Source organism: Peromyscus leucopus, chromosome 9, assembly GCF_004664715.2.
Source record: "Peromyscus leucopus breed LL Stock chromosome 9, UCI_PerLeu_2.1, whole genome shotgun sequence".
NCBI lineage: Eukaryota > Metazoa > Chordata > Mammalia > Rodentia > Cricetidae > Peromyscus > Peromyscus leucopus.
The window spans coordinates 109,361,218-109,388,225 of record NC_051070.1 but is presented as its reverse complement, the minus strand read 5'-3'; the positions used below and the strand labels follow the sequence as shown (position 1 = coordinate 109,388,225).

The 27,008-nt window shown below is 56.9% G+C and overlaps 3 protein-coding genes across 4 annotated transcripts in view; 1 reads left to right on the top strand and 2 right to left on the bottom strand.

Annotated features, from left to right (window-relative positions):
• Positions 1-1,326: 1,326 nt before the first annotated feature.
• Smim4 (small integral membrane protein 4) lies at positions 1,327-4,464 on the bottom strand. The gene is made up of 2 exons (XM_028891264.2): positions 4,168-4,464; positions 1,327-1,430 (listed from the first exon to the last, which is right to left on the bottom strand). The coding sequence occupies exons 1-2, from the start codon at positions 4,316-4,318 to the stop codon at positions 1,339-1,341; spliced, it is 243 nt and encodes an 80-aa protein (XP_028747097.1). The 5' UTR covers positions 4,319-4,464; the 3' UTR covers positions 1,327-1,338.
• A 1,822-nt stretch (positions 4,465-6,286) lies between these two features.
• On the top strand, positions 6,287-14,295 carry Nt5dc2 (5'-nucleotidase domain containing 2). Of its 2 annotated transcripts, none has more exons than XM_028891260.1 (14): positions 6,287-6,615; positions 10,063-10,247; positions 10,336-10,410; positions 10,619-10,674; positions 10,773-10,866; positions 11,039-11,167; positions 11,272-11,332; positions 11,420-11,522; positions 11,613-11,714; positions 11,957-12,038; positions 13,405-13,491; positions 13,578-13,718; positions 13,801-13,865; positions 13,950-14,295. In XM_028891260.1, exons 1-14 carry the CDS (start codon positions 6,396-6,398, stop codon positions 14,209-14,211), a joined length of 1,662 nt encoding a protein of 553 aa, XP_028747093.1. In that variant the 5' UTR covers positions 6,287-6,395; the 3' UTR covers positions 14,212-14,295. The 2 variants fall into 2 exon arrangements, with proteins under 2 accessions (XP_028747093.1, XP_037064646.1); XM_037208751.1 differs by lacking the exon at positions 6,287-6,615 and adding an exon at positions 6,650-7,497.
• The window catches only part of Stab1 (stabilin 1), a 32,973-nt gene continuing 20,146 nt past the window's right edge, over positions 14,182-27,008 (bottom strand). The window contains exons 26-67 of the mRNA XM_028891218.2: positions 26,866-26,913; positions 26,611-26,741; positions 26,306-26,417; positions 25,992-26,069; positions 25,815-25,913; positions 25,591-25,689; positions 25,336-25,467; positions 24,985-25,113; positions 24,331-24,387; positions 23,935-24,018; positions 23,230-23,425; positions 23,022-23,117; positions 22,890-22,935; positions 22,734-22,810; positions 22,501-22,626; positions 22,233-22,306; positions 22,057-22,131; positions 21,687-21,809; positions 21,327-21,374; positions 21,054-21,131; positions 20,806-20,952; positions 20,202-20,342; positions 20,053-20,112; positions 18,691-18,867; positions 18,533-18,619; positions 18,293-18,442; positions 18,133-18,189; positions 17,842-18,043; positions 17,152-17,301; positions 16,968-17,072; positions 16,706-16,813; positions 16,428-16,621; positions 16,184-16,328; positions 15,965-16,098; positions 15,715-15,880; positions 15,514-15,623; positions 15,300-15,419; positions 15,077-15,226; positions 14,898-15,002; positions 14,667-14,813; positions 14,471-14,587; positions 14,182-14,380 (exon numbers count right to left, since the gene is read on the bottom strand). Of these exons, the coding sequence (XP_028747051.1) occupies positions 14,324-14,380; positions 14,471-14,587; positions 14,667-14,813; positions 14,898-15,002; positions 15,077-15,226; positions 15,300-15,419; positions 15,514-15,623; positions 15,715-15,880; positions 15,965-16,098; positions 16,184-16,328; positions 16,428-16,621; positions 16,706-16,813; positions 16,968-17,072; positions 17,152-17,301; positions 17,842-18,043; positions 18,133-18,189; positions 18,293-18,442; positions 18,533-18,619; positions 18,691-18,867; positions 20,053-20,112; positions 20,202-20,342; positions 20,806-20,952; positions 21,054-21,131; positions 21,327-21,374; positions 21,687-21,809; positions 22,057-22,131; positions 22,233-22,306; positions 22,501-22,626; positions 22,734-22,810; positions 22,890-22,935; positions 23,022-23,117; positions 23,230-23,425; positions 23,935-24,018; positions 24,331-24,387; positions 24,985-25,113; positions 25,336-25,467; positions 25,591-25,689; positions 25,815-25,913; positions 25,992-26,069; positions 26,306-26,417; positions 26,611-26,741; positions 26,866-26,913 (4,737 nt within the window). The 3' untranslated portion in view covers positions 14,182-14,323. The remainder of the gene's footprint in view (positions 14,381-14,470; positions 14,588-14,666; positions 14,814-14,897; positions 15,003-15,076; positions 15,227-15,299; positions 15,420-15,513; positions 15,624-15,714; positions 15,881-15,964; positions 16,099-16,183; positions 16,329-16,427; positions 16,622-16,705; positions 16,814-16,967; positions 17,073-17,151; positions 17,302-17,841; positions 18,044-18,132; positions 18,190-18,292; positions 18,443-18,532; positions 18,620-18,690; positions 18,868-20,052; positions 20,113-20,201; positions 20,343-20,805; positions 20,953-21,053; positions 21,132-21,326; positions 21,375-21,686; positions 21,810-22,056; positions 22,132-22,232; positions 22,307-22,500; positions 22,627-22,733; positions 22,811-22,889; positions 22,936-23,021; positions 23,118-23,229; positions 23,426-23,934; positions 24,019-24,330; positions 24,388-24,984; positions 25,114-25,335; positions 25,468-25,590; positions 25,690-25,814; positions 25,914-25,991; positions 26,070-26,305; positions 26,418-26,610; positions 26,742-26,865; positions 26,914-27,008) is intronic.

The following is a 27,008-nucleotide window of genomic DNA, read 5'->3' as shown; positions in this document are numbered from 1 at the left end:
CACAATCAAGTTGTTCTGCCATTTTCGAAAGTTTCTTCTTTACTAGAACTGATGGAGAGGAGATAGATAGAGGGACGGGTAGGGAAGGAACTACAGCAGACAGAAGCTGGCTAATGGTTGTACTGGCATGCCAAGTACTCCTCACCATCTAGAAGGAACTGGAAGTGTAGCCACATAGTTAAGTTATACCACAGCTTCTTACACAGCGATTGTATCAATATAAAGTATCTCTGAGGTTAGAGCTGCACTCTAATTGACACAAGTAGACAGATTATATGCAATACATTTTTCTCCCTGGTTGTATTGACCATTAATGGTGACCAAAAGTGAGTTGAACTTTGTGTTCCTAGTACTCTTATGCAATCTGAACAGTTACGACTTTTTACACTGAATTGGTCCTAACATGAGCAGACAAATTTAAAACAGGAAAAAATGGTTAGAAAAGATTGAGATATTCTTGTTCTGTTTTTTCTGAGTCAGGGTTTTATGTAATCCAGCCTAGCCTACTGCTCCTCCTGGGTCCACCAGAAGTGCCTGTGGCAGAGATAACTAACCTGTTGTTACCCTATGGCCTTTGAGCACCAGCTTCTTTCTTGTTAATATTTTGAAATGGACTTTTTCTTCAGCATGTAGGCCATTTTCTTACTTGCAAACATGGAGAGTCCTTTTCCTACTAGTGGTCTAAACTTACACTGGGGTCACCTTGTCCGGATGCTTTTAGTAGATGCCTGGCTCAGCGGGACTGTATGCTAGCTTTGTGTCTTCAGAAGGTGTGCAGCCCTGCACTAGAGGACTAGCTGGGCAATATGCAGTGACTAAGAAATCCCCCTACTCTAGCAAACACTTAAAGTTGGAAAAGGACGGAAATGTGACCTTGTAGTCACCCTAGGTGAGGCATCCAATAGTGACTAGGGATATAGTCAAATAGAGATTGTAGAACTATGAGAACTCTTTGTAAAGGCAATTCTTGGGCTAAGATGCAGTTGCTAAAGGATTAGAATCCATTAAAAAAGTGTTTATCTCTTTAAATGTGTGTGGGTGTTTTGCCTGCATGTATATCTGTGTACCACATGTGTTCAGTGTCGACAAAGGCCAGAAGAGGGTGTTGGAGTTACAAATGGTTGTGAGTTACCATGTGGGTGCTAGGAATCGAGCCCAGGTCCTCTGGAAGAGCAGCCAGTGCTCTTAGCTACTGAGCCATCTCTCCAGCCTCCTTGAAAGTACATTTTTAATGGAGCTAAGGAGGCAGAGGCAGGGATTTCCTTGAGTTTAAGGCCAGCCTGGGCAAGTGAGACTATGAAAACACAGAATGACTGAAATCAACACTGAAAATTCACTTTACTTTATTAACTTGTGAAGCTCGGTCTCTGATGTATCTTCCAGCCTTCTCTGATACTGTCTTTCTGAAGCTTTTCGACGGTACACATCATCTGTATCAGACAAAAATTCTGCTTAGATTTTTAAGAAACTAGGGAATTTCAAAAAGAGACTGGGGGGTCTTTCTCTGTGGCAGAGTGCTTAGCCAGCCTAAGGAGTGCAATTTCTAGCAAGAGTTAGGAACAAAGCCCCCATGGAAGTAAGTCAACCAGTAGTCTGTCTTGACTGTCTGAATCTGGCAAATAATTTAACATAAAATGAGCTGAATGAGTGCTGTGGGGAGTCTGAGAACAAAAGAGTAAAAAGACAGTGCCTTCGGAGACATACTCATGTCCTGGCATCTTTCTGTTCTCCAAGATTTCCCTTGTCCCAGGGCTCTCTGCTGCTCCCTTTCCCAGGTCCCAAAAACTGAGTAAGGAGGGAAGTAATGTTCCTTGTTCTCAGCAGCTGGTTTTCCAGACTACTAATGTTCTACCCTCCTATAAAAATAAACCTCTTCCTTTTTTAAATCCTCTTCCTTCAGGGCTTCTTACTTGACTGCCATCTTCTCAGTGTTTTTTATCACTCCATCAGTGATCACTGGTAACACTGGCTGCCAGCTCAGGTTTCTTGCTCTTCATCTGTGCCTTTTGTGCATATTGTTGGGGTGAAGTACCAGCCCCCTTGGCCTCCTTTACATCTCCAGTCAGTGTCTGCTCAGACTACAACTTCTGCTCTCCTATCCCACTCCTGGCTTTCCCGTCCTCAGAGCTCACCACCACCTTCTGCTGCCCCTTTGGCCTTTGTCTTCCCTCTCTTCCTGCCAAACCAGCTCAAGTTCCTTCACACTCTACTCACTGTCTTCTGGACATCCCTCCAAAACCCCACCCGAGATTGCTCCAGCTGCCTCACTTTTTGGGTCATGCTGCTGGAGGCACCTCTCGCTGATTCCATTAACATGGCTGAAAGCCATTTCCTCAGCCCTGAATGACTAAGAACACTCCCTTCTTTCTCAGAGAAAGGCCACTGTAAAGAACTCTGGCTGATTTTTAAGGCTGATCCCACTGGGCACTAGTACTTCTGAAGGTGCAGTCTCCCGGTCCCCTCCCCACCCCTTTTTTTAGAAGATTGAATTCAAAAATTCCTGCATGCCAACACAAGTGCTGTACAAAGTGAGCTACAGCCCTAGTTCCAACTCCTCCTTTCTCACCAGCATTTGCATACCCTTCAGTCTCTCCATGGGCAGATGCTTACCTCTCTTCACAGTCACCTTGCCTTATCACCTGCCTTTCCGGTGTCCCTTCTAACCACTCCAAGACACCATAAAAACATGCTGAAGTCTGACCCTTCCATCAAATCCAGATGTCTGGCCCAAACTGTCTTCCTGAGCTTGAGATCTTTAGTTAACCCCATTTCATCATGTCCTCAATGGCACCCGGGATCACCCTGCCTATGTTCTGCACCTTAACTAGTACAAGCCTTGCCTCAGGTGTTCCTTGAGAAGCCTCCCGGCCGCATCTGTTAGCAGACTCAGCACTACCTCTAGGCTGTCTGAGCTCCACCCACTTCTTGGCATTCCTTTGCCCCTTAGACTTAGACCATCATCTCAAATCTGGCCAACATATATTCCCTTTGTTTCTACTAATCTCTCCAAAAAGAGCAAAGAGCCCTTTCAATCATTAAGATATATCCTTACTGTCCAGTTCTTTTCTGGCCCTACCCAGGTACCCCTCTACCCATGTCACCTTTCACTCAATCTGCTGCGGTCCTCCAAACAGCAAGCACAAGCTTTCAGGTTTCCCTTACCACTGCCATGAAGTCAGTGTTAGAGATCTTCCCCTCGTCTCCTGACAGTCCTAAATGCCTATCTTTCCCCAAGAGCTTTCCATCTGATCCAATGAGGTGCCAACCAGGATTCTTGAACTACTCACACCCCTCATGGCTTGCTTAATGGTGGGGGACGGGGTGGGAATTGAGCTCGGGCCTATGTGAGTCAGTGCTCTACACTTATTCCCATGAGCTCTTCTGAAATGGAGGATCTCCTGCCTTGCTCACTAGATCCTCCATGGATGGTCATTAAATATGGAGTGGTGGCCCGTGCCTGTAATCCCAGCAGTTGGCTGAGGCAAGAGGATGGCTGAAAGTTTGAAGAGTCAGGGCCAGCACAGGCCCCGTATCAGAGTAGAAAGAGAAATCAATGGAGGCTTTGATGTAACAACTTAAAATTTTTTGAGTTGGCAGTTCTCACGTGATAAAGTTACATGAGAGGCAAAGCAAAGGGCCCAGAGGTTGGGAGAAGCCCTGAGGAACTGGGCGTGCCAGAGGCAGTCCACAGAAATGCCAGACATGTTCGCAGTTCAGGGCCAAAGACACAGCATTAATGACTGCCTGTAAAATGTGGTAATCAGCTAAGTCAGGCAAGCTAGCGTCCTCCAGAATTTGGGCTAAAGATCTCAAAGTGCAGGAGACTTAACCGGAATTTCTGAGTCCTCCAGGATTGGTCCCTCTTCCGCAATCCTGTTCCTCAGTCCCCACGTCCCCACCGGCAGGGCCAAGGACAGGTTACAAAGGACGAGAGCCTGAGTGGAGGCACGTGCCCTCTTAAAGTGCCGGGGGAGAAGGAGGGCTGGATGCCGGTGTGAGCCAAATACAAAAGCCCCGGGGGCCTCCAATCCGTGCTGCACAACTGCCAAGCGAGTAGGAACGCTTGTCCTTCCGACTACAGTGAGAGCCGCTCTGCAACCGACTGGAGTCGGCGGCCTCTAATCGCACACCCACAGGAGAAACGGAGGCTGCTGCACCCCCACTTACAGAAGGTCTCCTGGCCCACGCGCACTTTAATCATGATCCACTCCATTGTTCCTCCCAGGACAAAAAAGAAGGGCAGGAACCTGTAGATGCCGAATCGCTGCTTCCCGGGCACCCGCTGCAGAGCTCGCCTCACCTGGGCCCTGAAGAACATGGCCGAGGCCTCGGAGTGGGGTACGGGCGGAACCAGGCGGACTATTAATCCTGGAGGCAGCAGAAGCAGCCCCGCCGGCCCCACTGTGTCGCGGACTGAGCCAAGACCCCGCGGCTGCGCCACTGCCAGGCCGGGAGAGTTGGGGCGCAGAAGCGGACAGAGCCAGAGCGTGGTCGGCTCCGCCAATCAGAGTGCGGCGGGCCGCTCAGACTGTCCAATCAGAGTGCTGTTGGGGCACGCGTGCTCCGTGAGGCTGAGCCGGCCTGAAGAAGCCTGCGCAGGCGCCTAGACTCTGGAGGCGGAGCAACCTCAGGGGGCGGAGTCTCCAACGTGGCGTGGCCGGGCCCACCCTCAACCTGCTCCCCGCGGCTGGGGCTCGGCGTGGAGTGCCGAGCCGCGCCCCCTCCTCTGCCTGCCATCGCCATCTTCTTTTGTAACACTCGGACCGAGGCGACGACCCTCCGCGAAGAAGGTGATCTAAAATGCAGTTAGGTGACTGACGCCTCCGTTTTATTTCTAGGATGTGACTGGTTGGACTCGGCGTCTAAAAATAACAAAATTCGACATGCATTTTTGAAAACTGAACTTTATCAGTATCACAACAAAAAGTATAATCGTCCATGACGAGCTACTCTGAAAATAATATAAATGAATGATCGATGGGAAAATACCGTTATTCGGGTACTCGTAGGTGCTTTTTTATGCATCCCAGCCCGGTAGCTGCAGAAGCGCACCATGGTAAAAAGCGTGACTTTGGGGTCAAACCACACCCTAGAGGTAGGCACCCTTGTAAAACGGAGCCTTCTGTGAGAATTAAACGACAGACGTGGGATCCAGGAAAGGGTCATAGCCGGGTTGAGAGCAGCTTTAATGCGTCCTGCACGCCAAAGCGGCCCTGGAGGGCCGGCCAAAAGAAGACACACAGCAAACCCGTGGCACGTGTTCCCATTTCTCTTGGTTCTGAGGACCAGAACATGTGGAGCGTCCACCCGCTTGGAAGAGATTCACGTGTGGCCAGGTCTCCACAGCCCACCCTGGTCACTGGGGCCCGCAAGGGCTCAGGCACCCATGAGCCCACCCTTTGGCATCCACACCAGATCCTCAGCCTAGGTACAGGAGAGCTCCACATCACACACCACCACCGGGTGCCTAGTCGGGGAGCTCATCACCCACAGGCCCTGGATCCTGGGCCTGCGTACACCTGCAGGCTGAGAGACAGATGTAGGTGCAGTGGTTTCGAGCGCAAAAGAATTTCACCGAGACAGCGCTTGAGCAGACTGCACCGGCCGGCACATCCGTTTGCCAGAACCAGGGGGCTGCGATGACCCTGGCCCACAGCCACTCGGAGCTGGCCCAGCAGGTGGGCTCCTCGTTAAACCCGTCACCCGTGTCGGAAAAGGCTGCCGTCGCAGACGCCAGCTGCCCTGCAGGCTGCGTGGTCTCACCCAGCTCGGGACTGTCCCTGTGGGCAGCAAGGGCTCTTTGTGCGTTAGGCGAATCAAGCGGCCCTAGCTCCAGTCAGGCGTGCAGTCCGACGTGCAGTCAGTCAGAAACAGGGCAGGGGCGCAGGGCCCCGGGGCAGGAGGACGTGTCTGGGGAGGAGGGGACGGAAGCGCTGGGTCAGGGGGAACCCAAGGCTGAGGGGAGGGACAGAAAGACCACGGGACGAAGGAGGAGCTGTGCTCCCCCGCGCTCCGGCTGCTCCTGCTCCTCGGGGCCGTCCAGGGTCTCCCGGAGTCACGGGCTCCTAAGCCCTGCGACTTCCCGCGCGAGGGAAGAAGGGGCCGCCATCACCACCGAGATGACCAAAGGGGGGCGCAGAGCCCCTGAGCCGAGCTGGGCACGAAGAGGAGGAGGGGGCCGGGAGCCCGCCCCGCCCACCCCGCCCCGTCCCGGGACCTCCCGCCCCCCGCGGGCCGAGTGCTGCGCTCATTGGCCGGATGGACTCCGCGCGCCTCGCCCATTGGTCGGCCGCCCTGAGAAGCACGCGGCCACGGTGGCGGGCGGGCAGTCGGAGGGCGGCGGGCCGGCGGGCAAGCCGACGGGCGGCGGGCGGCGGGGGCAGCGCTCCGGGGGCATGGCGGGTGCGGGACTGCGGGCGGCGGCCCGGCGCTGGCTGCTGTGCCGAGGCCACGGCGGGCCGCGGGCTGCCTCGACCTCACCCTCCTGCCCTGGCTGCGGCCCGCCGGGTCCCGGAGCCCACTGCCCCAGCACCCCGCGCTCGGCGCCCGCAGACAGCGCGGACCTCAGCGCGCACTTGTGGGCGCGTTACCAGGACATGCGGAGGCTGGTGCACGGTGGGTGACGCCGGGTGGGCAGTGCGCCGGAGGGCATCAGCTTGGCGGCGTCCAGCAGACGGCGGGGGCACCGTCCCCAACCGCCCTGGGTGCAGCTTGCTGGAAGCGTCCGGTGGGGCTCGCCAGGGTCCCCAAACCTGAGGGTCAGGTGGCGTTTTGGAAAAGGCTCTATCGGGTTGATACGAGGAGGTGCCACTGCGGAGCACTCTGACTCCCGGGGCGAGTGGAGGTTTTGTTTGCTGGCGGCGGGAGCTTGGAACGCCTGGAACGGCTGCTGCGCACGCGGTCCTGGGTCCAGTCTTTGGGCAGCGGCGGTGAAAATCTCAGTCCCTTGTTCTCCGCTGGCCTTTAGTTACAGTGTGTGGACAAAGAGTGAGCGGCGCTCACCGACGGCCCGCTGTAAGGCGACACCGGCCCGACATTGCAGGCACCTCTTGGCTTGCCTCTGGCGGTCTACAGCACTCCCAAACAAGCTCAGTGAAGGCGTTGGGGGAACAGAAAAGTTACTGTAGCCCCTGCAACCCCGGGATGTTGCTGTAGTCTCAGCCAGGGCTGCACAGGACACTCCCCCTCCCCCTCCCCCTCCCCCTCCTTTCCCTCTGGAATGGGCTGATGAGGCAGGAGATCTGAGTGCGGAACATCTGTCCGTTTGTCTGGGTGGGTCTAGTGAGGCCCTGTCTCTGCAGCAGAGAGATGTGGTCTGGCCTGTGGCCCCTATCGCTGCCCAGCAGGGTGGCCCTCGGCCTCCTCACACCCTCTCAAGACCCTCAGTGTCTTGAGTCTCCTGCCCCAGGATTGTGGTGATGACTCAGAACAAGGCCGAACAGGAGGAGGGGGAGCTTCTGGAGGAAACCCCAGAGGTGATGTGGCTTGCATTGTCTGGTAAGACAGAGTGGTTCTGTCAGGGAGATTCCAGCTGTGACTGGGCAGAGGTTTCCACTCCAGCTGGAGACCTGGGGGTTGGCCAGAGATCACCTCTTGACAAGCCGCAGTCAGAATACTTGAGACCTCTGGAGAATGGTTGCTCTTGAGGATTGGGACGGTTGCAGGGTGAGCAGGGTGACAGAAGTCCCTCTGAGTAGCTGAGAAGTCTGGGGGGACTGGGGGGCTACTTTCATACCCTTCGGGGTCTTCCTGTGTCTTCAGATCCTTATAGACCCCCTGAGTTCTTGTGTGTGTGTGTTGGGGGGGGGGGTCACTTCCACTAACAAGCCAGGGTGAGCTAGCTTCACGCACCAGGCTGGGTTTTCTGAAGGAGTCTGAGCAAAGCGCAAAGCGGCCAGGGCAGGGCCAGTGGCCGGCCCTTCAGAGAGCAGTGGAGGACCATTACCTGCGCCGCTTGGCCTCATATGACTAGAAGGCTAGGAAAAGAAGGTAGTTAAGGAGGTGGGGCCACCTGAGTGTGCATCTCAACTCTAGTTGCCTGGTGCTGGGTAGTTTGATGGGTGACTTTACCTCCCCGGTGGAGACAGAAGTGTGACTACTTCACAGGATTGGAGGAGGGAATGAGATGAGCCGTAAAACTCACCTAAGAAAGGAGGACAGGGTCTAGACAGTCATATAAACACATCGGACCACTGCTGGGTCATGGCATATCCTCTCCCGGCCTGCTCAGCAATCACCTGTGGAGGGAAGTGGGACTCGGTTACCCCACCCCCCAGAGCTACCATTTCCTTGGTCCAGAAATGAGGTAGGTAACCTTAGGCCCTGTGGACTGTTTCCCTGTCCTACTTGATCCCAGGAAGGTGTATATGCCCCCAGGAGACCCTGGAGAGCAGAGGCAAGGCATGGACGTAGTCAGAACTCCACAAATACCATGCCTATGCTTCCCACCCCAGGGGGTTTCTGGACGCTAAGGCAAGTCATAAACAAAGTTGACATCCAGGAGTGCAGGGTTGTGGAAATTACCCTATGTGGGCAGCTGAGGCCCAGGGTCCTAACGACACCAGGTAAGGGATGTCTCAGAAGCAGTTCTTCAGAGGGAGGCCATCAGCTGTGTCTTAAGCTTGTCCCAGTGAAGAGCTCTGTCCACACTTGGGGATCTTCAGAACAGCTGCCCTCTGCTGGCTGTAGGCCACCCGAGGAACTAGCCACACCTGTTCCCACACCTACACCCGTACATGACACTAAAGGAAATGGGGGCGGAGCCCTGTGTTCCAAAGGGGCCTCTGAGGCAACAGCTCGGCACGTAGAGGAGGCGTCTGCACAGCACGGGAGACATTAGGCATGCTGTGGGGCCAGAGATTTTTGCATCATGATCAGGATTGGTGTGGCTGACAGGCTCCCTGGAGATTTGGACTCTGCCCAGCATGCCTAGCCCTGCCTCTTCCCTTCTCCTGCAACTCCAGGACTGACCAAGCGAGACCCAGGACAGGGCTCCCAGCTCAGGCACATCACACATTTGAGCCTGCATATTGTGTGGGGACAGAGCAGGAATGCTGTACAAAGTAGATTGGTTCTGGTTTTATTTCCCCTTTAAAAAACACAAGCCCGGGGCTAAGCTAGCATTCTTGAATTCACCGGCATGAGGGGGAGGGCCTGATCTTGTCTGGCTCACATCCCGTGCCCTGTCACATCCTGTCCTTTTTCTCCATTCACCTTACCCGCTTTCCAGATGGGGAGGATAAGGCGGGTGAGCCCAGGACCCCAGAACTATCCTGACATAGTGCCACGCTTAGCCTTCCTCTGTGACTCTTTCAGAGGCCTGTGACTGTCACCAGAAGAGAGCAAGCTGGGTATTGTCCCCAAAACCTGACATTTTATATCTCGCCTGTGGTAATTAGCAATGTTCCCTGGCCCAGGCCAGGGAATGTCATTATGTGGTCTGGCAGGCAGTTGAAATCCGATTAGAGGGGCCTTACTCCCCAGGGCAATGGCAGCTGTTCCAAGTTGGCAGCCCTGGGTTCTCTGCCCCTCTAATGTTCTTGGGCCCCAACCCCATCTGTGGACAAAGTGGAAAAGCAGCATTCATGGCCTTGGTTTCCAGTCAGGTCAGAACGGAGCCAGCATCCCGTGGGAGGAGTCCACAGTCCCTGATACTGCCCTTGCCAGGTAGCCCCAAGAAAGTGGAAGAGGAGGCCAGTGGACAGTGGTCCTGGACAGGTTTTGAGTGGGGGGCATGACCTTTCTGAGGAGTGCTGCCAGGGTCCCCGCACACACGTGTCTGGAAGAACTTAGTAGGCACTGCAGATGATAGTGTAACGTGGAAAATGGAGGCTGTGACTAGGACCAGATCCCCAGGGAAGCGCAGCCCGGCCGTTGTCAGCTCTGCCCTCCCTTGGCACCTGCCTTCTCTCTAGCCTCAGTTTGGCCTTCACTGAGCTGAGATGCAGTAATCCAGTGTCTTGTGGGGCACGTGGGGCCGGGCACCCACAAAGTCCTTGGGCCGTTTGCCCTAACCGTGACCATCATGAGGTACTGTCCTCTTGTGTATCTCCTTCCCTCCAGACCTTCTGCCCCCTGAGGTCTGCAGCCTCCTAAACCCAGCAGCCATCTACGCCAACAACGAGATCAGCTTGAGTGACGTGGAAGTCTATGGCTTTGACTACGACTACACACTGGCCCAGTACGCGGACGCGCTGCACCCCGAGATCTTCAATGCTGCCCGGGACATCCTGGTAGAGCACTACAAGGTGAGGCTGCCAGCTTGGCCCACACTCCAGACTGAGTCTTGGGGTTCCCCTGGTATCCTGGGCTGAGGGCTGGCTTTTTGTCCAACAGTACCCTGAGGGCATCCGGAAGTATGACTATGATCCCAGCTTTGCCATCCGCGGCCTCCACTATGACATTCAGAAGGTGAGTGGTTAGACACGTAGCCCCCTGACTAGATGCGTACAGGGCCGGCTTCTTCAGCCTCCTCCTCTCCTTATCAGACCGCCCTGGCCCCTTAGCGTCCGGTAGAGGTTTTGTTGCCGAGGGTTGGGAGGTGCTGGGGAGAATCTGGCTCAGGGCCGAGGACAAAAGCCGACGTCCTCACCACTGGCCCTGCCCGCTGTGTTTCCAGAGCCTTCTGATGAAAATTGATGCTTTTCATTATGTCCAGCTAGGAACAGCCTACAGGTTAGTGTGGGGTCCACCCTAAATCTGCCCTTACTATCCCACACTGCTGCCTGGGCTCGGGCTGAGGGCATCTGTCCCCCCACTCACCCCCAACTCAGGGGTCTCCAGCCTGTGCCAGATGACGAAGTGATTGACCTATACGGTGGCACCCAGCACATCCCACTCTACCAGATGAGCGGCTTCTATGGCAAGGTACCCACACCTGCTGCTGCCCGAAGCAGCCCGGACCAGGGATTTTGATTTGGGTGCTGGCATCCTGGGAGGCAGTGGTCAGTAGGTCACACGGCCTGCCAGCGCCCCAAGGCAGATCCCTCGGTCTCCAGTACATGGTATACAGTGGCTGAGAGTTGACCTCCCTCCCCAGGGCCCTTCCATCAAGCAGTTCATGGACATCTTCTCCCTCCCAGAGATGGCGCTGCTGTCCTGTGTGGTGGACTACTTTCTGAGCCACGGCCTGGAGTTTGACCAAGTACACCTCTACAAGGATGTGACGGTGAGGAGGAGGAGGGGCTGGTCCGGTAGATGAAACGAAGTCTGTTTGCAACTTGGTGGGCCCTCTTCCCTGGCATGTCCTCACTGACCCCCGGTTCCCCTCAGGATGCCATCCGGGACGTGCATGTGAAGGGCCTCATGTACCAGTGGATTGAGCAAGACATGGGTAAGGGCGGACAGTACCCCTTGCCATGCCTGCCTGAGCAGAGGGTCCCAGAACTGGCCCTTGCCGACCCACCACCTTCCCTTTCAGAGAAGTACATCCTCAGAGGGGATGAAACGTTTGCAGTCCTGAGCCGCCTGGTGTCCCATGGGAAACAGCTGTTCCTCATCACCAACAGTCCTTTTAGCTTTGTGTGAGTCCAGGCCCACTGGAGAAGAATGTGGGGGGGACGACACAGAGTACTGCTCCCAGACCCCCTGAAACCAATGACCCCTCTGCACAGGGACAAAGGCATGCGGCACATGGTCGGCCCTGACTGGCGCCAGCTCTTTGATGTGGTCATCGTCCAGGCAGACAAGCCCAACTTTTTCACCGACCGGCGCAAGTATGGACAGACCAGGGACTGTGGGGTTGTGGGGAGGTTGGAAGCCCCACTCCAATAAGGAGACTCGGGCACCACACCCCACTGGCCCTGACTCAGGATCTCTGCGCTTAGCCGGGCTGGTCAGTGTCCCATCTGACACTTGCCGTCGAGTGGGTGGGCCTTTACAGGGGTGAGAAGGAAGGTCCCTCTTCGTGTGTGGCTCCGTCACACCCCGCAAACCAGGCTCTCCACTCTCGACCCAGGCCTTTTCGAAAGCTTGACGAGAAGGGCTCCCTCCACTGGGACCGTATAACTGGCCTGGAGAAGGGCAAGATCTACCGGCAGGTAAGGACTGCTGGGAGGTGCCGTGCTTAGTGGGTGGCCCAAGGCTATGCAGGGGCAGGCTCCCCGCCCTGGCCAGGCTCGCACTGCTGGGCTAGAGCCAATGACACCAGGGCAGGACTCTTAGGAAGCAAACCTGGGTGGTGTTAGAAGAGAGCTTGGGTTTGGAGTCGAGATCTATCCAGTAGCCCAGGAGCCCTGGCGTCCTCGCCTCTAGGCCTTGCTGTCCTTTAGAATGCCCCACTGGAGTATGGTACAAAAGCCTTAGAGTGCACCATGATCACTGTGAAGAATTGGCACTGAACACTGGTACAGGCAAAACCAGCCTGGTTGAAGCCCTGAGGTGGGCCTGTGGAGACAGCGCGCGCGCGCGCGCACACACACGCACACGCACACACACACACACACACACACACACCCATCCCCGTTTCCTGTGTGATGACTAGGAAGAGAGACCAGATGCAGGGCATTGGTGGCCCATGCTGGAATCTTAGCTGAGGCGGTCCTGGCCTGGGGAGCCCACACTTGGCCAGGAAAGCAGCATCCGGATGCCTCAGCTCAGCTGGCAGGCCCCTGCTCAGCACCCTGCCCTGCCGCACGCGGATCTCCGGTCCTCAGTCCTCAGGCCTGACAATGTTTAGACCCTGTGTGGTTCTCAGGAGCCTCTCCTTCCTCTGCCCCTCGAGATTCTTGATGAGGGGGCACAGCCTCCACTGTCTTCGGGATGCCCCCCATCTGGCTCCTCAGTTCAGCTCTTCCACAGCTCCCTGCCACCCCCGGTTCCCATCTCTCTGAGGCTTACTGATGCCTTTGGCTCTATGGACTGCTTTGCCGAGTCTGCCCCTTCAGTGGCCCTGTCCTTCAAACTCTGGCCCCCCCCGCCCCGCCCCCACCCTCCCTCGGTTATGTCCACACTGCGGTGTTATCTTTCTCTGGCTTGGGAGCAGAGACGCTCGTAGCCTGCCAGGAAGCTCTCAGTTGGTCCGCAGGGTCCTGTGGGTGGAGACTGAGGAAGTTCACAGGACTTCAGGGCCCTTGGCTGGAGGACCTGGGGCCCTCCCTGTGGTTGGATTCTCACAAACAGGGATTAAGGCCCTGCTCGGTGGGTGAAAGGCCACCGTATGAGGCCCCTGAGTGAGGGCCAGCCCACCCCTATTAGAGATGTTCTGCTGCAGGCAGGACCCCCCCTTTCCTAGTGGAAGGGGGAGCAGTAAGGGCCACGGAGCAGGGAGGCCACGGGAAAGGGCAGCCCAGCATCCGGCTGGCTTTGGCCGCCTCTGCAGACTTGGGAGGACTGGTGAAGGACAAAGCCTGGCTCCCACAGCCGAGGGGGGGCCCCGTTGGCTCAGCAGTGCCCTCTGCTCCCCAGGGAAACCTGTTTGACTTTCTTCGTCTGACAGAGTGGCGTGGGCCACGGGTGCTCTACTTCGGTGACCACCTCTACAGTGACCTGGCGGTGAGAGGGTGGGGCTTCTCCCGGGGAGGGGGGGGAGGGAGTCCCCCCAGCCCGTGCTGAGGTCTGCCTCCCGTCCCTTCCACTAGGACCTGATGCTGCGGCATGGCTGGCGCACCGGGGCCATCATCCCTGAGCTGGAGCGGGAGATCCGCATCATCAACACAGAGCAGTACATGCACTCGTTGACCTGGCAGCAGGCGCTCACCGGGCTGCTAGAACGCATGCAGGTAGGGGACGACGGGGCGGGACCGGGGGGACTGCACCTCCCAGATGCATGCTCACCCACCTCCCCACATTGCGTTTCCCCAGACTTATCAGGATGCAGAGTCACGGCAGGTGCTGGCTACTTGGATGAAGGAGCGGCAAGAACTGAGGTGAGCCAGAGGAGCCGCGACCGGGAGGGAGGCCGCCCCAGCCCTGCCTCCTCACACTGACGGGCACCGTGTTCCTCTCCCCAGATGCATCACCAAGGCCCTGTTCAATGCTCAGTTCGGGAGTATCTTCCGCACCTTCCACAACCCTACCTACTTCTCCAGGCGCCTCGTGCGCTTCTCCGACCTCTACATGGCCTCCCTCAGCTGTTTGCTCAACTACCGCGTGGACTTCACCTTTTACCCGCGTCGCACACCCCTACAGCACGAGGCGCCCCTATGGATGGACCAGCTCTGCACTGGCTGCATGAAGACACCGTTTCTCGGTGACATGGCCCACATCCGCTGAGGGCACTTTTATTGTCCTGGACAGACCATCCGTTCTTTCAGCCCCAGCCACCCTGACAAGCAATAAAAGTGGTCTCTGTCCTTGCGTGCGTCTCTGCCTCCGTTCAGGATCATCATTTGACCTTGAGGATCCTCTGGGTGTCGGGGAAGTCCTCCTCCAGCAGCGACTCCTGCAGAGGGAGGCAGGGTCCAGCCAGGCAAGGCTAAGCCCGGGGCCTGTCCCCACCACCCTCCAGCCGCACTCCCCACCCCACACTCACATCAAAGGGCTCACAAAAGACATCACTGCTGCCAAAGACAGGGTTGGGGACAGAAACCAGGGTTGGATTGGTCCCTTCTTGCCATGGGGAGAAGTCATCATCAGCATTATCTTCTGCCTGGAAAAGGAGTTGCCTGGTAAGGCCCCCAAACAAGACAGAAGGAGCCTGTCCCCACATACCCCCAGCCCCTCTTCACCTGGAAGGCAGAGAAGCCAAAGCCTGTGGGCTTGCCTCGGGCACGCAGGTAGAGGGCTCCAGCTACCAACCCCAGCAGTGTTCCAGAAGCTACCACAACCCCCATGCTTAGTGCTACAGGTTGAGGCTTGGATCCCAGCACTGGCCTCTGTAAGCAAAAAGAGGGTGTCGAGGACCAGGCCAGAGATATCCCCTCACCCTGAGGCTCTGCCTCCCACTTCCGCAGACTCACCGACTGGGGAGGCGTGAGCAGGGGGCTGGCCAGAGCGTGGATGATGCCATTGAAAGTCAAGATATCCCACACGATGATGTGGCTAACCACAACTGCCCCAGGGGCCTGCAGAGAAACTGGTCAGGCCCGGCAGCTAAGCAAGGGCTGAGCCGGGAGGGTGTCAGTAAGGCCGGACTCACCAGAGGGGCCATGGAACTGTTGTCAGAGCCTACATCTCTTACGAAGAGGCTAAGTCCTGAGTGGGCAGGAAGCAATGTCCCCTGGCTGGCATTGGCACTCAGAAAGGTGGCATTGGAAGCGTGGAGTTCTAGGTCCGGGCCACTCAGTGTCTAGGAGCAGAGTACGATCGGTTGGGTTGGGCCCCCCGGAGAGAGCAAACTGTACCCAAGCCCCTGCTGTTACCATATTGTCCACAAAGCCTTCGTTGACGGGAACAAAGAGCGTCTTGTAGGACAGCTCGTTGTTCAAGAAGTCCAGGAAATCCAGACCTCGCTGGGTGGCGTTGGCATAGCCCAGCAGCAGCTGCAGGGTGAGGAGACAGGATTGTGGGCAAGCTCCCTCCTTGGGGGTCCCAACTGCCTACGTCCCCACTTCCGAGGCTCGATTCCCTGCACACCCCATAGAAGGTGGAGAAGTTGGCAGTGGCAGCCAGGACATCCAGCAGCTTCCCGTTGCACGTACTGATGCCGTCACCCACGAAGCCGACCCGACACTGGCAAGCCACGTCTGCAGGGAAAGGCAGGTCAGCAGCCTAGAGAGGCTTCCCGGGGAGGAGATCAGGGGCGGGGGTGGGCACAGGTCTGTGGAGTGGACGTACCTTGCACGCGGTAACAGTAGGCGTCCCAGCGCTCCGAAAGGTTCTTGCGGACACCGTGGCTAATCACGCCTACACGGTTATTGCCACAGTCTGCCGCTGGGAAGACGACAGGGTGGGCAGCAGAGCCATTGGCCAACCAGCCCACGAAGCAGATGTGAAAGCCCAGCTGTGGGGGCAGGAGGGGATGCTGAGACCAAAGCCCAACTCAATGGGCTTCCATGGGCTTAGCTCCTACCCGAGCCCTGGGCACCTGCTGGGCAGCAGAGAGTTGAGGGAGTGTAGCAAGGACCGCTCCCTGTCCCTCACATGCTTCCTCGGCCTCTGAGAAGGTCAAGCCATAAGGGCCACTGGTGGCCTGGATGTGGAAGACACCAGCTCGTTTCTCTGCAGGAAGAAGGGAGGATAGATGGTCAATAGGACAGCGACCAGGGATAATGCGGTGGGTGGCGGGGTCGGTATGGAAGCACACCCTGGAAATGCAGGTCGGTGCACAGAGCATCTGGGTGGCAGGGTGATGCCTCGCCCAGGCATCGGTCCACAGGCGGGTCAAGCTCCGCCAGACATTGCAGTCCGTCACCCACGTAGCCTACGTGGCATTCACAGCGCCGTGCGTTCTGCGGGCAGAGAGAGCAGTGGGTGTCTCACGAAGACTGGAAGGGTGGGTCTGTGGGGCCTCTGCACCCAGACGGCGCGACCCCCCGCCGACCGCTTACCGGACCAGTGTTGAGGCAGTCAGCGTGCTCACTGCAGCCTCCACGGTGGCCATCCAGGCAGGGGTTGCGAGCTCGGCAGCTCCAGCCGTCACCCTCGTAGTCCGGCAGACAGGTACAGTTGACCACCGTCCCCACCTGGCTGCAGTTGGCATGCTCACTGCAGCCACCGTGCCCCTTCTGGCACAGATCTGCCACTGGGGGCGGGGAAAGAGTGGTGGAGCCAGATGTCTGGAGTGGGTCCAGGGCTTCCCGCCTGCAAATCCCGGCCTCCTGCTTACCTGTGCACACACGGCCATCCCCTTCGTAGCCCAGACTGCACTCACAGCTGTTGCCCACACGGCACATGGCCTGGGTTGCACAGGGCGGGGTACACACAGGCTGCAACTCTGTCCCCAGGCCCCAGCCCACGTGACCAGGTCAGTAGCTGTCCTCCTAGCCACTGCCTCTCCCACCCACCCGTGTGCAGCTAGGGCGTGGTCCTGGCATGCGTGCGTGCGTGCGTGCATGTGCCGCAGGGGCGCACGCTGACGCGCTACTCACCCAGCTCTACTTCACAGCGTGGCCCAGTCCAGCCTTCGTCGCAGAAGCAGGAGCCAGAGCCCCCAAGGCCTTCATCGCAACGGCCGTGCGGGGTACAGCGGCAAGCTGGGGGGGAAGGGCAAGTTGACACACGGGACCAAGGAAGTAGAGCAGGACAGAGTGGGGCAGGGCAGAGATGACCCACCTTGGCACTGGGGTCCAAAGGCACCTGGGGCACAGAGTTCACAGGCTGACCCAGCAAAACCCGGACGGCAGCGACACTCTCCACTTCCGCTCATACCATCCTGGCACGCGCCGTGGTCACTGCAGGGGCTTCTGGGGCCACCGGGACAAGCTGGGGAAGAGTGTAGAAGGGTAATGGGACCAGAGGCTCTCGTGAGCAAACCCACACACCCGAGTTCAGTCACGGCCTCACACCGCTGAGACCCTCTGGAACTCCACACCAGATTATGAAGCTTCTGTACACCTAACCCCCTAACCCACTTTTTTTTTTTTTTTAGCTGAGGCTCAAACCCAGGGGTCTTGTGCTTGCTAGGCAAGCACTATCACTGAGCTAAATCCCCAACGCCCAAAATCCTTTCTTTTTTTTTTTTTAAGATTTATTTATTTATTATGTATACAGCTAGTGTTCTGTCTACATGTGTCCCTGCAGGCCAGAAGAGGGCACCAGATCTCATTACAGATGGCTGTGAGCCACCATGTGGTTGCTGGGAATTGAACTCAGGACCTCTGGAAGAGCAGTCAGTGCTCTTAACCTCTGAGCCACCTCTCCAGCCCCCAAAATCCTTTAAGGGCAATGACCAGAGCTTTGTCTTGGGCCAGCTTGGGGGCTGGAGGAGGCGGTCAGCCTGTCTGTCACCCCCAGCATGCTTACCTTGGCAGTCAATGCCGTAGTGACCAGGGCAGCAGCTGGGCTTCCAGGTGACAGTGACGCAGTTACGGTGGCAGCCCCGACCCAGGCGTTGGGGGTGGTTCCAAAAACCAGGCCGCAGCCAGGCACCGCTGCGCACCGTCGCGGCGTGCAGCGGAGATGTCCAGAACTTGGTGTAATCACGCCAGCAGATCTTGGGGCCGCCCTGGGTCAAAAGGAGCCAGGCCACAGCCAGCCTGAGCTTGATGACGCTCTGCCTCACCCCAACCCTCAGCTCAGTCTCCAGCCCCTTACCTGCTCCTGTGAGCCCTGAGGACAGGGTGGCTCCAGCCCACAGACGCTGCAAGTCTTCTGGAGGGGATGGAGGCCAACACTGTGGGGTCAGGTGGATGGACAGGACAGGACAGGTGGGCTGGACCCCTGCCATGCACCTGTGGCCTGTGGCCTTCCTCACCATTTGAAGTGTCTGGGTCTCAAAACGATCACAGCGGGCACCGAGGCCGGGCGGCTCCAGCAGCTGGTCAATGCCGTAAGCCAGGCCGCCTTCAAAGGGTAGGTGCCGGTGCACAATGTGGGTGTTATCTTCACCTACCATGAGCTCACCCTAAAGGGGAAGATGTTGGGGTCATGGGCACTGCAGCCCCTCGCTGCCCTGTACCCGTTTTCCTTAACCGCGCCCTCTCCCCAGACTCACAGGCCGGGTACGGCTACAGGAGAAAGAGATGGTATTTCCGTGCATGGTTCGGAGTTGGCCCAGGTTAGGTAGGTCAGATGCCAAGGCCTACATAAGTGGAGACATGACTGGAGTTGGGCATGCAGGCAACAGGGGCCGAAGATTGGGTCTGTACCCACCTCAATGTTGCGAATCACGTGACCCCGAAGAATGGCTGCCAGTTTGTCACGGTGGTCCTCATGGTAGAGCCAGGTCTGCCGTTCAGGAGGCAGGGCTCTCAGGGCAGAATCTGTGGGCCACAGCATAGTGAAGGGACGGTGGGATGCATCTTGGAGCATGGGCAGAAGACCAGCCGTCTGTGGGGTTGGAGCGAAGGGGTGACAGTTGAAGATGAGGCTGGACCCCAGAAGCCAGAAAGAAGATCCAGAGAAACCCAGCCCAGGTAACTGGCCACGCTTATCTGCAACCATGCTGGGCAGACAGTCATTCCCTCTGCAGGGAACAGGTCCCAAGAACACAGCAGATGCCTTAAATTATAGTGGCCCATACATATGAACCGTTTGTATGTAAACTGTACATACACCGCCTTCCTATACCTGTGATAAAGCATTTATAAACTAGGTACAATAAGGGATGAACAAGAGCCAGGAGGTGCAGCTCACACCTTTAATCCCAGCACTCGGAGGCAGAGGCAGGTGGATCTCTGAGTTTGAGGGCAGCCTGGTCTACAGAGTGAGTTCTAGGATAGCCAGGGCTACACAGAGAAACCCTGTCTTGGGGTGGAGGGCAGACAATAAAAACACTTGTAACAATATAGCATAATAAAAGTTATTTAAAATGTGAGATATTTCTAGGGCTTTTCAACTTAATTTTTTTAAAGATTTATTGATTTATTATGCATACACTGTTCTGCCTGCATGTATGCCTGCACACCAGAAGAGGGCACCAGATCTCATTATAGATAGTTACGAGCCACCCTGTGGTTACTGGGAATTGAACTCGGGACCTCTGTAAGAGCAGCAGTGCTCTTAACCTCTGAACTATCTCTTCAGCACCTCAATTTAATATTTTTTTTATTATACTTTACCTGGTTGGCTTTTGTTTTGGTGCGTGCGTGCATGCGTGCGTGCGTGCGTGCGCGTGCGTGCGTATGGGACGTGGGAGAAGGGGCATGCCCGCCACTGCTCACACGGAGACCCTACAGGAGCCGGTTCTCTCCTGCTGCGTGGGTCTCGGGGATCGAACTCGGGTTGCCAGGCATGGTAGCAATCACTCTCACGGGTTGAACCATCTTGCCAACATGGTTGAATGTGAAATTGAAATTGTAGGTCGGGGAGCTATTGTTGATGGGCACACTTGCAGGGGTAAGTTTCCACACACCTTGGCTGCACACTTCCTCATGTTTACCCACACTGGGAGGCTCTTACATTGCACGAGGAAACTCACACAGGCACATTCATTCCCGGAAAGAGGTGAGCATCCACGCATACTGTTGCGCGCATGCGCACACACTGGCAAACCCACATTCGTTTGAGCAGTACCGTCACTAGGCGGCTGAAGATCTTGTAACCGAAGCTTTCGGCAGCGGTGGTGACATTTCTCTGCGGAAGAGCACGCATGGACCATGTGGTCGGGCAGGGAGAGAGGATCCCGGCCTGCTGACCCAGTCCAGGCTCTTGCCCAGCCATACCCGAGGGACGGGGACAGCATCAGCCTCCGAGTGCAGCACATCTGGCGGCAGCAGCACGCGGTCAATGAAGTGCAGGACACCGTTCACTGCCTCGTAGTCACTGCTTACCACCCGAGCAAAGTCGTTGAGGTAAATGCTGCCCTGTGGGAGGAACGCGGGTGCATTGGGCCAAAGCTGAGGTTGAATAAAGTTGATCAGTAGGGCGCTTGAAGCTATGGGGTGTGCCAGGGCCAGGGCAGGGCTTGAGGTGAGGAGAGATTTTTGGCAGACAGTCCTGGGCTTTGCACTGAGGTAGAAGGTGAGTTGGTCAAGGGCAGAATCGCCATGAGAAGCTGCATAAGGCACCCACTAGGTCTGGCATTGTGGGAGCCCGGTGACGGTGTCAGCTTGGCTTGGGAGTCCTGGCTTGGGACAGGCCGGTGCTAATGGGTAGGGCCCAGAGTGTGGCTATCCTCTGGGCCAGACTCGTCTCTCTCTCATTTTGGATCCAGGCTGAGTGGAGTCGGGGCCCAGGGACAGGTTTGAAGGGAGCTGAACTGGGCGCCAAGTCTGAGCCCTGAAGGAAGCCCCGACAGGCAGTAGGACCGAGAGTGTGAGATCTCACCTCCTTCTCACTGAAGCGCAGCGTGTGCCCAGACAGCGCGGTGGCGTACCCCTGCTCCAGCAGCTCTTGGCTCCCCAGCTGCCGGCAGCCGACCACGTGGTAGCGAAACACAAGCTGGCGATGGGCGCGTATCCTAGCCAGCTCATCCTAGCAGAGTCAGGATGATGGGGGAGCCAGTGATTGTCACCTCCACCCATGCAGTGACGGGAGCCCCCACCCCTCTCCAGACTTCTCCCAGGGCCGTGTACCTGGGACATGTTGCTCATTAAATCAGTGCTCGGCACAAAGACGGTGAAAGGCCCCTCCCCCTTGAGCTCCTTGTATTCCTGGGGAGGCAGGGCACAACTTGAGTGGAAGAGGAACAACCTGGGACCAACTTCAACTTCTGAGGATCCTCTGGGAAAAACTGAAGTTCTGAGAGTCCAAGGCCAGCCAACCCCCTCAACCAGATGGGAACATAGGGGTCCCAGAGCCGGTTGGAACTTGCCCAGCAGGTCACAGAGGCCTAAGCTGGTACTCACCAGGAGGTTGAGGCTGAAGAATGAGGCATACTTGTTCCGGAGGAGCTCCTGGGGGAGCGAAGGTTAGCTCAGATTTGGGGCGCCCCTCCCCCATCCGGGGGCTGGTGCCTGTCCCAGCACCAGCAGCCCAGCCCGAGGTCTGGCCAAGGCAGAGATGAACGGAAAGCCATGGAGGGTTCTGAGCTGGGGCCAGGATTATTTTCATGTGAGGTAGATGAGGTTTTAGCCCAGGAAGAATCAGGGGTCAGATTCAGGGTCATGATCAAGGCTCAGAATTGAATCTGGGGGTCTTAGCCAAGACTGCAGCTCAGGTTGGGGCATGGCCACGACCAAGTCTGGGTCAGACTTGGGAATCATTACCAGCACAACTCGTCCATGGCAGGTGATACCGTCTCCCACAGTATGGCTTGGGTTACAAGTACAGGTCCTCTGCCCATCGCCCGTGCTTCTGCACACAGCGTAAGGACTGCAGCCTCCATTGTTCTGAGAGTAGGAGAGGAAGGCTGTGGTGGTGTCCCGCCACCTCGGGAAGACCAGCCTTAGGGACGATCCCTCAAGCTCCCTGCCCAAGTTGTCTTTCTACTGTTGAGCCAGACTTGAGCTAGGGGGTGAGTGAGGCCCTGGGGCCATCCTGGGGGTAAAGAAAACTGCTTCTCGCCTCAGTCCCCTTCCCTTGACAAACGTGCCGTGCCGGGATGTGAGGGTCTAACCTGGGATATGAGGGTCTAACCTGGAAGCAGGGGTCCAGAAGCTTGCAAGTGTGGATGCCATCACCAATGTAGCCTTCCCGGCAGCTGCAGGAGACCTGTCACAAACCCTGATCATTGTGGCTGCAAGGAACCCTGAATGAAAAGGCCATCCCAGACCTCGTCTAAACGGAGGCTCCAGTCAAGCCTGCCAACTGACCTGCCGGGGGCCTGTGGGGATGCATTCAGCGTGAAAATGGCAGCCCCCATGGTAGACGAGACAGCTGTTTATTTCTAGGGGAAGAGACACTGAGATGAGGAGCAGCCCTTATGACCCCCCCCCCATTCATCTGTCCATCTGCAACTCCAGGTGTCCATCTCCTCCCTCTCTGGGCCCCACATACCCTTTGTGCCCTCAGACCTTCTCAGTCTGAGTCACATGACTGGAAAGGCCTACCCTCACATGTGCCTATCTTGGGGCGCCTCACCCTGGCACAGCTCCCCGTCGCCGGTGTAGCCATCCTGACAGGTACACGTCCGCTGCCCGGGAGCCACCTTGGTGCAGTTGGCATGGGGTGAGCAGCCCCCATGGCCCTCAGCACACGGGTCCACCTCTAGGGTGAGGTGAGAAACACGCAGGAGATAAAGGTGAGAAGAAGGTAGATGGGTCAGCCACCCCAAGTATTCCAGAGTGGGGCCCGGGGCGTCCAATCTGGCCAACCTGAGCAATAAGTGCCATTGCCTGAATATCCCGCGGCACAGACACAGGCGGGGATCCCAGCGGAGTCCTGCACACAGCTAGGAAGGATGGCAGCCGTTTAACTGCGTCTGCCCTGTCCTGCCCACAGTCACCCCACCACAGGGTGGCCTCACTCACTTGGCATTGGGATCGCACTTCTTGGGACACTGAGGATCGATGATTTCTGGGAGGAGGCAGAAGGTTCTGGTCATTCCGACCAGAATTGCTCCCCTATTGTCCTGTGCCCCCAACCCCCTGGGACCTACTTACTCTGGTCACAGCGGAGACCCTGCCAACCCACATTACAGACACAGCTTCCATTCCCTCGAAGGCCCTCCTGGCACAGCCCGTGGTCACAGTCACATACTGGAAGTGGAACAATAAAGGACATGAGTTACTTTAACCTGCTCTTCGTGGTATAGTGACCCCAGTCTGTTCTCCTTCCCAAGGACCACCGTCCGACTCTATGCAGACTCACCTCCGGAACAGCTGGGTCCATAGCGGCCCAGCTCACACATCTCGCAGGCTGTCCCATGGAAGCCCTCTTGGCAGCGGCACTCTCCGTTGCCCAGGAACCTGTCTTGGCACTGCCCGTGGCCCGAGCACACTCCACCTAGACCTCCCGGGCACGGCTCACATAGGGTGCCGAAGAAGCCTGGGCAGCAGTCGGGCACCTGTAAGGGGCAGGGGAATGGGAAGGGGAAGGGGAGAGGCCCAGCACAGGCCAGGGTGGATGTCACTAGCCAGAAAGAGATGGCTACATCTCAGGGCCACGGAGCAGAGCAAATCGGGAGCACAGACCCAGGGAGGGTAGACCAGAACCCTCAGGGCATGTGGAGGATGCCTTCCTCAGCCCTCCCCTGGTGGGGGTGGGCTCGAACAGGGAGAGCTGCAACTGCATGGATTGCACAGGACAGACAGGGAAGCGTCCTTACTGCCGCTGCCGCCGCCGCCGGGTTTGGCTGATGGGGCAGCTCTGGGACGCGACCCTGTATCTCTCCTATGCCCATTCCCCAGGGGTTAGAAACAGGACCAACAGCAGCCCTCCGGTTTTGGACATCCCTAAGACCCTTGCTTTGCTGTCTTTGCTGGAGGCTCAGCACCTCTGCCCTTGAAATTCCGTGCTCCCCTCCTCCCCGGGGCAAAGCGGCAAAGCCTCGGCGGGGGACACCTCAGAGCACACCTGGATCTTCTTGGCACACGTGTAGGAACAGCCCCGGGAGAAAGAAAAGCCAGATCTGTAGACACAGCTCTTTCTAGGTGTGTCCTAGAATCAGAGACACACAGGAAGGGTCAGCTGGTGGCTTGGGCGGGGACAGGGTCGTGCGTGGGAGTTAACCACAGTGTCACAGGTGTCAGAGTGAGGTTGACAAGTGTGAGGAGGACAGAAGGGAGAGGGAGGCCAGGACCGATGGGCCTGACGAGGGGACAATGAGTTCCTCTGAGCAGACCACGGCTGGGGTTCAGCCTGAACTGCGAGTTGCAGCTGCCCACCCCGGGCCAGGTCCCAGCAGGTCTGGACCTGGGGGTTAGTGAGGACACTGAAGTAAGTACAGGGCTGGGCTGAGCCCGGCGTCACCTGCAGCTGGAAGCCTTGAGTGCAGCGGAATTTCCGGGTACAGTTTATGCATTTCTCCTGGAGAAGAAGGGCAAGGCGTCAGTTGATCCCGGCCAAGGCCGGCCAAGTGTTCCTTCCTGCCACCTAGACCAAGCGGCAGCTGCTGCTCCGGGGTTTGTTTTTGGTTGTTTTTGAAACAGCGTCTCACTATGTAGGCCTGACTGGCCTCAAGCTCAAGAAGAGATCTGCTTACCTCAGCCTCTAGAGTTCTGGGGTTAAAGACATGTGTCACCATGTCCAGTTGTAGCTGCTGATATATATATATATATATATATATATATATATATATATATATATATATATATGTGTGTGTGTGTGTGTGTGTGTGTGTGTGTGTGTGTGTGTGTACATATATACATATATGATATATGTGTATGATGTATATACATACACATATATACATATGTATTTTTAATATTTTATGTATGACTGCTCTGGATGCCAGAGGAGGACACCAGATCCTGTTATAGGTGGTTGTGAGCCACCATGTGGTTGCTGGGAATTGAACTCAGGACCTCTGGAAGAGCAACCAGTGCTCTTAACCGCTGAGCCATCTCTCCAGCCCTCACAGCTGCCGATCTTTAACAAACATCCCTCCAGGCCCCAGCTCCTTACCCGAAGGGCTTCTGCATGGCTGTGCAGGCAGCGGCTGGAGCCCACTGTCAAGATCCCAGACAGGCCAAAGAGGGAGCAGCCAGGAGCCTCCAGAAAGGGCCCCTCCAGTGGCATGTGGTTCACCTCAGGCTGGGAAGGAGGAGAGCAGGTTGAGTCTACCTACCCACTACCACCACCCTCACTCTTAGAGGCAACAGGATAAGAACAAATTCTAGGACTGGGGGTCGCTCCAAGGATGGAAGGGAAGTCTTCCCGGAGCAGAGGCTGGGGTCTCCTTGGTGGGGAAGTTTCAAAGGCAAGTCCCAAGAGCAGAGTTCCTGGGAAGGGTCTCCTAATCCCTGCCCTTCAAACCTGGCCACTGTGATTGTAGAAGACCAGCCAGTGGGCGGGGCCCAGAAGGGAGTTCCGGTGTCCTCCTTTCCGTAGGACCTCCACAGTGAGTGCCTCCCCAAGGATCACATGATGTCGGACTGTGTCTATGTCCTGCCAAGGAGGAGTCACTTCAGGGTTTCCAAGACTCTCGAGGGCCCTGGGTATCATGCCATCCCCACCATGTCCGTGTGTCTTAGCATAGGACACTTATCCTGCCCATCCCCGAGACCTCACCAAGATACTGCTGTTGCCCTGGGTCTCCAGAGAGTGGTTTGTGGGCACAAAGATGGTGTAGGCTTTGGCAGCCTCAATTTGGGCCACTAGTTTGTGGTGCTAGGTAGGGATAGAGACAGGGAGCAAGGTAAGATGCGCAGGCAGTCCTCAGTCCCAATGCGGGGAGCCAGCCAGCCCCCGGCACCCCCCCAGGAACTCACTCCCCTTGAATGAGCCTCCTTTACCTTTAGCTGCTCCCGAAAGAGGTGGAAGGCGGGCACCCTATCTAGTTGCTGTAGCAACCCCGGCCCAGTCTGCACAGCACCTCTTGGGGGCAACAAGACCTGGCATAGAGCAGGAGGGGCTGTCAGTCCCTCCTTCCTGGCCTAGGAAGTTCCCTGCACTCCCTTCTCCTCCCATACCTGGCTAATGATGTGTAGGATGCCATTGGTCGCAAGGAGGTCGGTTACATCCACACTGACATTCTGCACCCAGATTTTCTGGAAGGCAGCAGAAAGAAGATCACTCTAGTTGGCCACTGACACATGGTGTGAGAGATCCCACCGAGCTTGCAGCCTCAGGCCCCACCAGGTGGGTGCATAAACCCCCACCAGTACCCACAAGAGAGGGCAGAGTTACAGGCGCTGGCACACACAGCTTCTAACGAGACAACTATGTGTCCCGTGTTAGTCTCTGAACCAGCCCTGGGCTGATTGCTCCACAGTTCAGCTCTTACCCCACTGATGTTGTGTATCTGCCAGCGTGTCGTGGGGTTCAGTGTGGCTACTTGTTGTCCACTTAACTGGGCTAACTCCTCCTCTGAGAAGGCGCCCTGGAGAAAATGGGCCCTAAGGGGAATGGTTGGGAGGGGGGCATTGAACCAGATTAGTGTGACCTACAAAGAACCTTAAGCCTGGGTTCTCCCCACTTGTGTAGAAACATGGTAAACAAAGGACCAGATCCTCTCAACCCTGCCTGGGAAGGGTCCATGGCTCCACCCAGAATCCCCTCCATGACCCAGGCCCTTCCCAGCTGTCCCACCTGACCAGTTCGGGCAGCATCTTTGGCTGCAGCCAGAAGGCCTGGTCCTCGGGGCTCAGCCTCCGGATGGCAGATTCGGAAGGTACCAGGGCTGTGACATTGCTATCAGCAGGGAGAAGGACACTTGAATTCTGCACACAGCGAGTGGGGACAGGGAGACAAGGTGACTCTTGGAGCGAGCGCTAGGTAGTGTTCCTGTGTCCAGGAAGGCCGTGCAGACACCAGCCCAACCCTACCATTCTGCCCCGTCCCTACCTTGAACCACTGCGCGAAGGCGGAAAAGTGGGCATGTGCCTCCAGTTCCTAAGGGGCAGGAAAAGAAGGCTGAGGGCAGAGACCTAAGGACGAATTCCAGTCCCCAAGCGCCCCCTGCCACACAGGTACACCGGAGGTCAGCA

Coding starts and splice junctions, on each gene's coding strand:
- Nt5dc2 (XM_028891260.1), top strand. CDS start 6,396: ATGGCGGGTGCGGGACTGCGGGCGGCGGCCCGGCGCTGGCTGCTGTGC. Junction 12,039..13,404: donor AGGGCAAGATCTACCGGCAG/GTAAGGACTGCT, acceptor TCTGCTCCCCAG/GGAAACCTGTTTGACTTTCT. Junction 13,866..13,949: donor AAGGAGCGGCAAGAACTGAG/GTGAGCCAGAGG, acceptor TCCTCTCCCCAG/ATGCATCACCAAGGCCCTGT.
- Smim4 (XM_028891264.2), bottom strand. CDS start 4,318: ATGTTCTTCAGGGCCCAGGTGAGGCGAGCTCTGCAGCGGGTGCCCGGG. Junction 1,431..4,167: donor CGTGGGCCAGGAGACCTTCT/GTAAGTGGGGGT, acceptor TGTCTGATACAG/ATGATGTGTACCGTCGAAAA.